Consider the following 12,816-nt stretch of genomic DNA (forward strand, 5'->3'; position numbering starts at 1 on the left):
ATCCACGTGCGTGCGGGAGAGAAAGAGAGGAGAATGAGGAGGATGAATAGGATGAGGAGGATGAATAGGATGAGTAGCATTAGAAGGATGAATAGGATGAGGAGGATTAATAGGATGAGGAGGATGAGGCTGAGAAGGATGAATAGGATGAGTAAGATGAGGAGGATGAATAGGATGAGGAGGATTAATAGGATGCGGATTTAGGATGATGAATAGGATGAGTAATCTTCTTTGGTTATTTCGGTAAAGTCACGTAGAATGAGAATAAAATAATAAATTGATAAAATAAAATAACACAATAATATTCTCACGACGTTTCGGCCACAACACAAGCGGCCTTCATCAGGTGAAGGGGCGAGACTGTCTGGTAGGACAGCGCTGGAGTGAAAGAGCCACGTTCAGATCACAGCCTTTAAGCCTCAAATTTCAGCACCACGGATAGCTACGGGCCCCGTTCAGACGGACGAGTTCGTCCATGGTCGGAACAGAGGAGGGGGAGAGAGACAGCTGCGAGGCCCTAGTATACTCCATGTTGTAAAACTATACCATTAACCGTGGTGTGAGAGGTATTAAGAGGCAATGCTGGCGAAAGAGCTGCGGTCTGAAGGTCATCGTAAAAATACAATTAATTAAGAACAGAAATGATTTAAAACATCTTTCCAGTGGTTACTAAGCCTGAATCCATCTTCTCGGTTGAAATTGTCTCTGTGCTTGTATATGTGAATGGCCTCATGAACGAATCTCTCATGGTAGCCGGTTGGTTTGCAAAGAACCTCCGTCTTGGAGAAGTCAATGTCATGTGAGCCCACTGAATTATAACAGTGATCTGCCACGGCAGAGGAGTTCGTCCTACCGTGTTTCAAGTCTGCTTTATGTTCGCGGATGCGGTCCGAGATATGTCTTTTGGTTTCTCCAATGTAGCTACTACCACAGAGGCACTTTAGTTTGTAAACGCCCGGGTACTGTATGTCTGGAACAGCATCTTTTACAGATGGAACTAAATCACGGATTTTATGTACTGTGTTGAATCGGACCTGGATCTTGTGTTTATTCAGGATTTTGGAGATCTTTTTAGTGACTCCTGCAATGTGGGGTAAGGTGATGGTTTTGAGTGGCTCCACAAGAGGATCCTTCTTCATGACTGGAGTGATGGCTTTGCGGATTGTGTAGTCGGAGTAGCCATTAGCCCTGAGAGCCTGGTGTACGTGCTTGAATTCACTGGTAATGTGTTCCTGGTCGGAAATGCATTGGGCTCTATGGTATAGAGTCTTGATGAGGGAGTTCTTCTGGGATGGATGGTGGTGGGAATCCGGTTTCAAGTAAGCATCTGTATGGGTAGCTTTCCTGTAGACAGAGTGGCTCATTGAACCATCATGTCTCCTTTTAATTAAGACATCCAAAAAGGGTAGTTTGCCATCTTTTTCGACCTCCATGGTAAATCTGATGGCTGGGTGTATGGAATTGATGTGGTCGCGGAATTGGTCTAGAGCAGGCTGGCCATGTGGCCAGATGACAAAGGTGTCATCAACGTACCTCTTCCATAAGGTCGGGCGTAGAGTGGCAGTCTGGATGGCGTCAGTTTCAAATTTTTCCATGAATACGTTGGCTACAACCGGAGATAGGGGGGAGCCCATTGGGGTGCCCTCAGTTTGTTTGTAGAAAGTTCCATTCCAGGTGAAGTATGTGTTGGTTAAGCAATGTCTCACCAGGGGGGGTACATCAGTATGCAGTCCTTGATGAACCAGGTCTTCAATGATAGCGATGGTGTCAGGTACCGGGACTTTGGTGAACAAGGACACCACATCAAAACTGACAAGCAGGTCGTTTGGGGACAGGGAAATGCCTTTGATTGTCGATACCAGGTGAGTAGAATTTAGTACCACAGAGGTGGTTTTTCCAGTGAAAGGTCGCAGTATATCAGCAAGAAAACGTGCCAGTTTGTAGGTGGGGGAGCAGATAGTAGAGACGATAGGACGAAGGGGTGTATCTTCTTTGTGTATCTTTGGAAGGCCATATAATCTTGGTGGTCTGGCAGCAGAGGGTTTCAACGAGAACTGTTTGATCTCATCAATTAATGCTGTTGAATCAGAGATGATTTTGTTCGTTTTGGTGACCAGGCTGTTGGTGGGGAGTAATATCTAATATGAGGAGAACGCGGAGGATGAGGAGGCTGAGGAGGATTAGGATGATTAATAGGATGAGGAGGATTAGGATGATTAATAGGCTGAGGAGCATGAATAGGATGAGGAGGATGAGGGGGCTGAGGAGGATTAGAATGATTAATAGGATGAGGAGGATTAGGATGATTAATAGGATGAGGAGGATGAATAGGATGAGGAGGATGAGGAGGATTAGGATGATTAATAGGATGAGAAGGATAAGGATGATTAATAGGATGAGGAGCATGAGGAGGCTGAGGAGGATTAGGATGATTAATAGGATGAGAAGGATTAGGATGATTAATAGGATGAGGAGCATGAGGAGGCTGAGGAGGATTAGGATGATTAATAGGATGAGGAGGATTAGGATGATTAATAGGATGAGGAGGATTAGGATGATTAATAGGCTGAGGAGGATGAGGAGGCTGAGGAGGATGAGGAGGCTGAGGAGGATGAGGAGGCTGAGGAGGGCTGAGCATGGACGGTGGCACACCTGGCACGGGCCTGGCGAGGACTTGCACGGTTCCCGCTGCACCCTGGTTGGTCACCCTCCGGAACGTCGGGCATGAGAGTCGGTCCGCTCCGAGGCAGGAGCCGGCGGAGAGCAGCGCCCAGAGCAGTCCCACAAAGCAGCGCGACATCTCGCACGTGGGGAATGTCCGGGAAGCTGTCAGAGTTTGTTTTACATCGGGGGGGGGGCTGGGGGGGGCGGAGGAGGAGGGGGAGGGGGGTGAAGAGGTCACGGCTCAGAGACGTTGTTACTGGGCACGCGCGAGAAAGAGCTTCATAGCCCATCGGATTTCTCCGGTATAAATTTTCTGCTTGTGCACGAATGCACTGACGGGGAGGTCACGGGGTCGTGGCCGTTGCCCCGCCGCGTTTCGCCATTCGCTTCCCATCGCAACCGAGGCCACAGGCTGAGAACAGCAGCAGCAGCCAGACGGGGAAGATCACGGGAGTGTCAGGTTCAATCCACTGCTGCATGAGGGCCTGGCCATTGCTGTGCAGGTCACGTGGGAGGGGGGGAGAGGGGGGGTACCCGTCACGCAAAGACAAAGGTGGCCCGTGTAGCCCACGCAGGCTCCGTGCGGAAAGTGCTGTTAGCGAGCACCTATTAAGGCCGTCACTGCGCGCGCATGTAAGGCGGTGGTGTGGTCAGCACCACGCCCGGCCGCCTTTGTCTCCCTCGTGGCGACGTTTACACACACACACTTCAATCTAACGCAATGCATCTTAATACATACACATGCAAACCCACTGTCTCTCACATTCAATGTCTTGACGCAGAACTCGCACACAAACACTCACACACTCAAATGAGCTCACACGTAGGCACCAACAACAACATCCCGTTCGTCAAATAAGCGGTGGTGATGTCACCATGGTGCTTGTGCCAGGCTAGGTGCACCTTTAGGCCATGAAGTGTTGGAGGCTCGCTGGCAGGTCACTTGATAGACCCAGGTGCCATGGGTTGACTGACTGACAAGGTTGGCATCGCACACACACTCATCACATACACACACACACTCGCCACATACATACACTCATCACACACACACTCAACACATACACACTCATCACATACACACACACTCGTCACATACACACACACACACTCATCACACACTCGCCGCATACACACACTCATCACACACACTCATCACACACACACACTCATCACATACACACACACACTCATCACACACACACACTCATCACATACACACACTCATCACACACATATACACACACACTCATCACACACACACTCATCACATACACACACACTCATCACACACACACTCATCACATACACACACACTCATCACACAACAACAACAACAACCGCCATTCGCCACTAAGTGGCGGTGACGTCACCACGACGCTTGTGCCAGGCTATGTGCACCCTGAGGCCACGTGAAGTGTCGAACGCCCGCTGGCAGGTCACGGGGCAGACCCAGGTGCCACGGGTCGACTGACTGAGATGACTGGCTGATGCACCACCTGTGCCCCCTACTGTGCCAACCTGCTGTGCTTTAGCCACCCGGCGCTCCGCTCGCTGTTGTGAGCGTCGCTCCTCCGCCCTCCGTTGTTGTTGGAGGGCGACTGCCTCCAACTGCCCAGTAGCATCCTTCACGAGCCTCCTCCACAGAGGCCGATCTTGACACCGCTGGTACCAGTCATCGGCAAGTCCACTCAGCTCCACGTCCTCCTGTACCACATCACTCCATCTCTTCTCTAGCCCGTGCCGCGCCCGCTTAGCCCCCTCAATCCGGCCAAACAAAAGCTGTTTCGGCATGCGGTGGCTGGGCGTGCGGGCTACATGACCCAGCCATCGCAGCCTTGCCTGCCGGAGGAGCTCACCGATGGGACCCTGCCCAGATCTTTCAAGGATTTGTGAGCTCCTCACACAATCCAGTCTGGTTAAACCCAGGATGGATCGTAGGCAGGCCAGCCTAAATGTTTCTAACCGGCGAAGATGTTCCATTAGGGGGGTCCACGTTTCGCAAGCGTAGAGAAGGGAGGGAATGACCGTGGCCGAGAAGACCTGAAGCTTAGTGCGGAGCGACAGACCAGGTAGCTTCCACACAGCGTTACGCAACCGATGAAAAGATATTGCCGCTCGACTGATTCGGAGTGAGACCTCTGCTGTTAAACTGGAGCCAGTCATAAGCACACTGCCCAGGTATGGGAAACTCTCCACTCTCTCCACAACTGCCCCATCACCGATTGGGAGTTGTGGGGGTGGAGTGTCCGATGGTACAAAATACCCAGGCAGGTGCTTAGTTTTGGTGGGGCTGATGGTAAGGCCCCACCTCTTAGTGGCACGCTCCAGTCTCAGCAGCAGCGTCTCCAACTCCTCCTCTGACTGAGCAGCTATTACCAAGTCATCAGCATACATAACGTGGTTGAGCAATAGGGAGCCATCCCTTGACCGCACCCGGGCATCGATTAGCCTCCCATTATATCTGTACCATATGGAGATTCCCCCGGTACAGCTATTGAAGGCTTCACGAACTACGTGGTCAAAATAGATGTTAAATAATGTGGGAGCCAGAGGACATCCCTGTCGCACCCCAAGGTGTACAGGGAATGGCTCTGACTCCCGGCCACGTAGTTTTACCCGGGCCCGCTCACCATCATGAAGGTCCTTAATGATCGTGAGCAGAGGGTCAGGTACTCCAAAAGCACGAAGAACGACCCAGAGCCCAGGCCTACTGATGGTATCATAGGCCTTGACCAGGTCAATAAAGCAGAGATGTAGGTCTTGTTGGAATTCCCTACACCTCTGCTGTAGCAGACGGACAGAAAATATGGCATCTGTGCAGGACCGCCCTTTCCTGAAACCGCATTGGGGCTCCGCAAGCCTCTCCTCAGCGTGCCTGGCAAGGCGATGCTGAATAATCCTTGCCAGGACCTTTCCCGGCACACTGAGGAGTGAGATGCCCCTGTAGTTGTTACAGTCTGTGCGGTCCCCCTTCTTAAAAAGGGGGACCACCAGGGCATCCTTCCAATCCTGCGGAACCCGTCCAGTGGTCCAGACTGTTGTTATGATGTCATATAGGGCAGTCTGTGCACAAACGCCACCCTCCCTCAGCATTTCGCTTGGGAGATCATCTCTGCCCGCTGCCTTTCCTGGTCTCAGACTCCGGATCGCCTTCAATACTTCCTCAGCAGATGGCACCTCAGCCAGCCACTCACAGGGGGTGACTTCATCCAATATTTGAGGCACCGCAGCCTCAGCAGGGTCATCCTCACTTTGTGCCACGATGTTTTCCTGGCTGAGGGATTTTCCCTCCCCCAGGACCTCACAGAAATGCTCAGCAAATCTGCGAACCTGTTCCTGGGGGTCGGAAATTGGATCACCGTTTTTTCCCCTAATGATGGTAATAGGTGTGGCGCTGCAGGTTACTTTTTTGATGGAGTTAAATAGAGATTTGTGATCACGGGCCACTGAGGCAGACTCCATCTCCTCAGCAACCCGCGACCACCACCCATCCTTGCAGCGCCTCACGGCTCTCCGAACCTCCGAGCGAAGGCTGCGGTAAGCCTCCTCATTCTCTGACGTGGGATTCTGTAGCCGATGACAGTGGGCCTGTCGCTTTTTCTCAACCATCGTGAACAACTCCTCTGTCATCCAGGGTGTCTGGGGAGGTCTGGACCGCGTACCCAAAGCAGCCATTGCAGCTGCATGAGTCACAGTCCTAAACCTCGCCCATTTACCCTCGACATCAGGAGGAGTCGGGGACGATGCCAATCCCAGCCACAAGCGATGATGAAATTCTCGCTTGCAACTTTCATCAGATAACTGAGACCAGGCCACTTTAGGTTGGAATGGGGTCCTGGGTGTACACCCACCACCGGAGTGGAAGAATGGCAGGCGCATCTTACAGATGACTAGTCGATGGTCAGAGGGCAGATCAGCTCCACGGTAGGTCCTGGTGTCAAGGACATGGGCTCGCATTCGCTGGTCCGTCACTATGTAGTCCAGCAGATGTTCTTGCTTGGACCCGGCATGCATCCATGATGTTGTGTGGATGCGCCGATGCCGGAACAGCATGTTGGTAATTACAAGCCCATGGGCTGCACAAAAATCTAGCAGCCTCCTACCGTTGTTATTGAGCTGATCTGGCCCATGCCCTCCAATCACTCCAGACCAGGTGCCAGTATCATGACCAAACTCGGGCATTGAAGTCACCCAACATGATGACTCTATCCCGAGGGGCCACTTTAGCCAGCACCTGTGACAGGAGGTCATAGAAGGCATCTGACTCATCGGCTTTGCCTGCATCCCTCCACGGATGTTCATCTTCGGTGGGGGCATAAGTAACCACGACCACCATTCCTCGCCTCCGGTTGATGGGAAGGCGAGCCCAAAGTAGCCTGGGGCTTACAGCTTCCCACACCTCACCGCCACGCTCCCACGCCCCCTTCATTCTTTTGTTCAAAAGAAGACCCACACCCTGTTGTTTGGCAGTCTGCTGCCCCGAGTAGAGGACTGTCCACCCCTCATGGTGGCAGGAGCCAGAGCCGGTCCACCGGACCTCCTGAATGCCGCATAGATCCAGGCGGTACCGGTCCAGCTCCCGACAGAGGAGTGGCAGCCTCTCCTCTGCAGTGAGCGTTCGAACATTCCACGTGGCCAACCGTAGTGGCTTTTCGTTGTTTCTGGAGTAGCCCCGAGGGTAGGTATTCAATCTCCTGGCTCCGCCAATTGGGGTTTGGCCAGGAGACGTCATAGACGCCTGGCCCCCCGGGGCCTCCGGCACAAGCTTAGTTGTTACACTCATCACACACACTCATCACACACACACTCATCATCATCTCAAACACATCACACTCATCATACACACACACTCATAATCTCACACACATCACACTCATCACACACACACTCATCATCATCACACACTCATCACATACACACACACACTCATCACACACACACTCATCATCATCACACACTCACACTCATACACACACACTCATCACACACACACATCACACACACTCATCACGCTCATCACACACACACACTCATCACACACACACTCATCACACACACACACTCATCACACACATCACACACACTCATCACACACACACTCATCACACACACATTCATCACACACATCACACACACTCATCACACACACACATTCATCACACACACATCACACCCATAATCACTCATATATACACACACACTCATCACACACACACACTAATCACACACACACACTCATCACACACACTCATCACACACACACTCATCACACACATCACACACACTCATCACACACACACACTCATCACACACACTCATCACACACACACATCACACACACATCACACCCATCATCACTCATATATATACACACACACATCACACTCATCACACACACACTCATCACACACATCACACACAAACATTAATCACATACACTCATCACACTCATCACACACATTACACACACACATCACACACACTCATCACACACACTCATCATCATCTCACACTCTCATCACTCATACACACACACACTCATCACACACATTCATCACACACACACTCATCACACACACTCATCACACACACACTCATCACACACACATTCATCACACACACACTCATCACACACACACACACACTCATCACACACACACTCATCACACACACACACTCATCACACACACTCATCACACACACACACTCATCACACACACACACACACGCATCACACACACACTCATCACACACATCACACACAAACATTAATCACACACACTCATCACACACACTCATCACACACACACATCACACACGCACTCATCACACACACACTCATCACATACACACTCATCACACACACTCATCACACACACACACTCATCACACACATCACACACACTCATCACACACACACTCATCACACACACACTCATCACACACACACACACATCACACACTCATCACACACACACACACTCATCACACACACACACTCATCATACACACTCATCACACACACACACTCATCACACACACCCATCACACACACACACATTCATCACACACACTCATCACACACAACCCTACTGTCTCACACACACTCATCACACACACTCATCACACACACTCATCACACACACTCATCACACACAACCCTACTGTCTCACACACACTCATCACACACACTCATCACACACAACCCTACTGTCTCACACACACACATTCAATGTCTTGACACACATTTCATCATACACACGTCTCTCTTACATACAAATCAACACAAATATGCACCATCTCACATACACGTGGATGACTAAAAAACATAGACTCTCACACAGATGCATTGCCCTGCACACAACACACATTAAAATACACATTAAAATATTGGGTCAAGTGTTGTTAGCGAGCACCTATTAAGGCACACAAACGGCTGGTGTGGCCAGCACCATGCGCGGCCGTCTTTGTCTTCCCACTGCTGATATCCACACGCCAAAGCCGTCTACTCAAGGCTGCGTCGACCTACAAACATAACAGACTGTAGGGGCAAGTGCTGTTATCGAGTAGGGGGGGGGTGGGTGGCTAGCACCACACCCAGCCGCCTTTGTCTCGTGAGTAGCGATGATTACACATCACACCAGGTACTCATCTAAGGCGGAGTTGACCTACACACACACTCACATCCCAATGGGGGGTACTGAATTCAACAGACACGCCCAAGACTCATAGAGCCAGACTAAGGCACATTAAAACAAAAAAACTACAACTGCATACGCAGAATATTTAGTTTTAACCATCATATACACACACACACATCAGCGCTTACTAGTAACACACAACGCGTTCTAATTTATCGGTGTTAATTAAATGCAATGCGCGCTGACCAGAGTGGTGAAGTATGGCCAACCAACCCAACCGTGATCGGCACGGTGGCGAACCGGGAGGATTTTAGTTAAATCCATCTAGCAGTGGATTTTCCAACCGGCCAATGACGACGATTATTATCATCATCATCATAATCCAGATGACCGCGGCATTTGCTCATTAGACATCATGCTCGGGATGCGATGTAACGGGTTAAACTAGGAGGCAGTGGAGCAATGCTCCCGATTTCGTACAGGAAGCATCATCGTCGTCACACTCAAAACATCACGCGTCAATGATGTTACTCGTTTGCAGCAAACACGCACAAAACGATATATCAATCTATAGACACCTACGCACACATCTGCCGAATTGTCATCATTTCGCCCACAGCAGTCGAGATTATTAACGTCAACTCGCAAAGGGCGCGTTAAATGATCTCAAATTCAAGGCTATGTCACCACCACCACTCCTCCCACCGATTCTCTATATTTACGTTCGAAACAATGCGAACGCGCTGTGTGACATTAGAAAGGTCGCGTCCGCGCGGAATTACCACGACGTTTGTAATGCAGACCATAACACGTGGAGTGCATCGCCAAAGAACGAGCGTCTTAAGAGGCCAAAATCCGGAGTGGCGATGGAGCTCGCGATTCGCAGACCTGACCGGAACGGCTTCGTCGGCTGCGTCGGCGTCTCGGTCGAAGGAGACAAAGGCGGACCGCGTCCTTACCACGGCCAGAGCGCAGTCGGAGCGCGCACAAAGAGGTGGAGCCCCTGGGTTCTTCGATGAGCGCTTGGTGCGTGCAGACTATATCATTGTTGCACAACGTGTGTGTGTGTGTGCACAACGTGTGTGTGTGTGCGTACAGGCGCGTGTGTGTACACGTGTGTGTGTGTGCGTTAGGCGTGTGTGGAGCGAGCCATGGATGTGTGCGGGGATGTCTACGTCTGGGATCTGTGCCCACGATGAAGCCCGCCTCAGCTCACACGCGCTCATTAATCCGCACGTGTGTGTGTGTACACGTGTGTGTGTACACGTGTGTGTGTACACGTGCGGGTGTGTGTGTGTACACACACACGTGTGTGTGTGTACACACGCGTGTGTGTGTGTACACGCGTGTGTGTGTACGTGTGTGTGTACACGTGTGTGTGTGTACGTGTGTACACGTGTGTGTACGTATGTGTGTGTACACGTGTGTACACGTGTGTGTGTACGTGTGTGTGTGTACGTGTGTTCACGTGTGTGTGTACACGCGCGTCTGGGGTGCGTGTGGGTAGAGCGCGTAGGGAGCGGTGGCGCAGCGGTTAGCGCGCTGCGCTAGGGACCCCCCCCCGCCTACGAAGCCGAGTTCGATCCCCGCTCACGGCCATCCACCACCAGTGCCGATTCTCCTGAACCGGTCCTGGGTCTCCCCTAGGTCAACTCAGCCTCAAACGAGTAACCCGGTGCGGTGCTTAAATAATCGCTACTCGGGTAGACAAAGTCGGCCGGGCGTGGTGCTGACCACCCCACCCACGTGGTGCTGACCACCCCACCCCGCCCCACCCACGTGGTGCTGACCACCCCACCCCGCCCCACCCCCGTGGTGCTGACCACCCCACCCCGCCCCACCCACGTGGTGCTGACCACCCCACCCCGCCCCACCCCACGTGGTGCTGACCACCCCACCCCACCCACGTGGTGCTGACCACCCCACGTGGTGCTGACCACCCCACCCCACCCACGTGGTGCTGACCACCCCACGTGGTGCTGACCACCCCACCCCACCCTCGTGGTGCTGACCACCCCACGTGGTGCTGACCACCCCACCCCACCCTCGTGGTGCTGACCACCCCACCCCACCCACCCCCGTGGTGCTGACCACCCCACACCACCAGCATCCGGCGTGGCCCTGAGCCTCTTTTCTTGACATGGACAATTTCGGCGTTTCGCGGCCACCCCCTTGAACTCCCTGCGGTGGGGCTCTCAAATATTCACGCCTCGCCCCAAACCGATGTCCTGTTTTCTCTATCCCCCCATGTGTGAAGATATATGCATATAAGCATACACACCCTATACATACTATACTAGAGTCAAGTAGTATCTACTTGACTCTATTGTAGTGTATACAGTGCATCAGTAGATACTACTGACTGAATATGCAGGGTGTGTAGTGACTCTATTGTACGTGTAGTGATCTATATTGGGTCACTACGGCGCTTAGCGCCAGCTACTGATGGAAGAGTGGAACTGCGAGTCTTAGAGCCTCTCTCTGACACCAGAGTTTGTTATGGCATGGAAGGGGGCCCCTAGGGGGCATGGTTCTGGTGACTGTCAGAGAGAGAGGGCAGCTGAGGACGTGACAGTCTGGTTGAACCCGAGAGGGCACGTGACCAGGACAGGGTAAGAATGTGGGCCAAAGGTGGCGAGAGGGACACGTGGTGTATGGCCCAGAACCTTCTGGAAGGATCCAGAAGGGGGCGTGACCGAGGGCGGAGCCAGGCCACGCTCAGGGGCATAAAAGGGAGGTCCCGAGAGCCGATCGGGGCTGTCTTCTGGAATGGAACCTCGCCTTGCTACGTCTCTTCGATCTCCAGTCTTCACCCTCGGCATTGTGGGCCACGCAGTGTGTTAACTGACCTGACCCGGTTATATAGTAACCCCGTGGTGGTTACCGCTATATAGTTATCCCGTTGTACGTGTATATAGTTACCCCGTTGTGGTCAGATAATAAACGTGTTGCCTCCTAAGTCAAGTGCGTGTCTCAAATGAAACCACTACATATGTAGAGGTAGGTATATAATGTATATATGCCTCCAAAATTAAATTAAAACGGGGGGTTCGACAACTTTTGGAAACCTGTTTCGATCAACTTTTTACCCCCACATCTGGGAGGTGGGGGGGTCCCACTTTCTGTGACTCTTTGGTTTATGGCCTTCTGAAAGGCTCTCTTAGCATTTAGTTGACGGACAAACGGACACACGGAAAGCCGGGCTCTGTGTCGTGGTAGATAGTACGGGGAGCAGCAAAAAGGTGGTGCCTCTGGCGAGTCATCCCGGTCAAGTCAACCCATGGGCACCCTGGGTCTGTGACTTTGCAGCAGCGAGTCGTTGGACACTTTCACGTGGCCTCAAATGCCCGCCTGTCAACCCCTTATCGGTGCCCTACCGTATCACAGACCAATTAGGGCCTTATTGGTCACCCCCGTGCCCCTTAGAAATCTCAACGTTCATCCTACAAAGTCCCATCACAAGGGAGGAGAAACACAAATAGACAAAAAAAAATTTCCGTATTGAAAC

At 51.8% G+C, this 12,816-nt stretch overlaps 1 protein-coding gene across 1 annotated transcript in view; it reads right to left on the reverse strand.

Annotated features, from left to right (window-relative positions):
* The window catches only part of LOC116954538 (uncharacterized), a 39,642-nt gene extending 28,604 nt beyond the window's left edge, over positions 1-11,038 (reverse strand). The window contains exons 1-2 of the mRNA XM_076052338.1: positions 10,268-11,038; positions 2,653-2,858 (exon numbers count right to left, since the gene is read on the reverse strand). Coding sequence (XP_075908453.1) covers positions 2,653-2,800 — 148 coding nt within the window. The 5' untranslated portion in view covers positions 2,801-2,858; positions 10,268-11,038. The remainder of the gene's footprint in view (positions 1-2,652; positions 2,859-10,267) is intronic.
* Positions 11,039-12,816: the final 1,778 nt, after the last annotated feature.

Source organism: Petromyzon marinus, chromosome 55 (genome assembly GCF_048934315.1).
Source record: "Petromyzon marinus isolate PM22_M1 ecotype Great Lakes invasive population chromosome 55, UKy_Petmar_22M1.pri1.0, whole genome shotgun sequence".
Taxonomy (NCBI): Eukaryota; Metazoa; Chordata; class Hyperoartia; order Petromyzontiformes; family Petromyzontidae; genus Petromyzon; species Petromyzon marinus.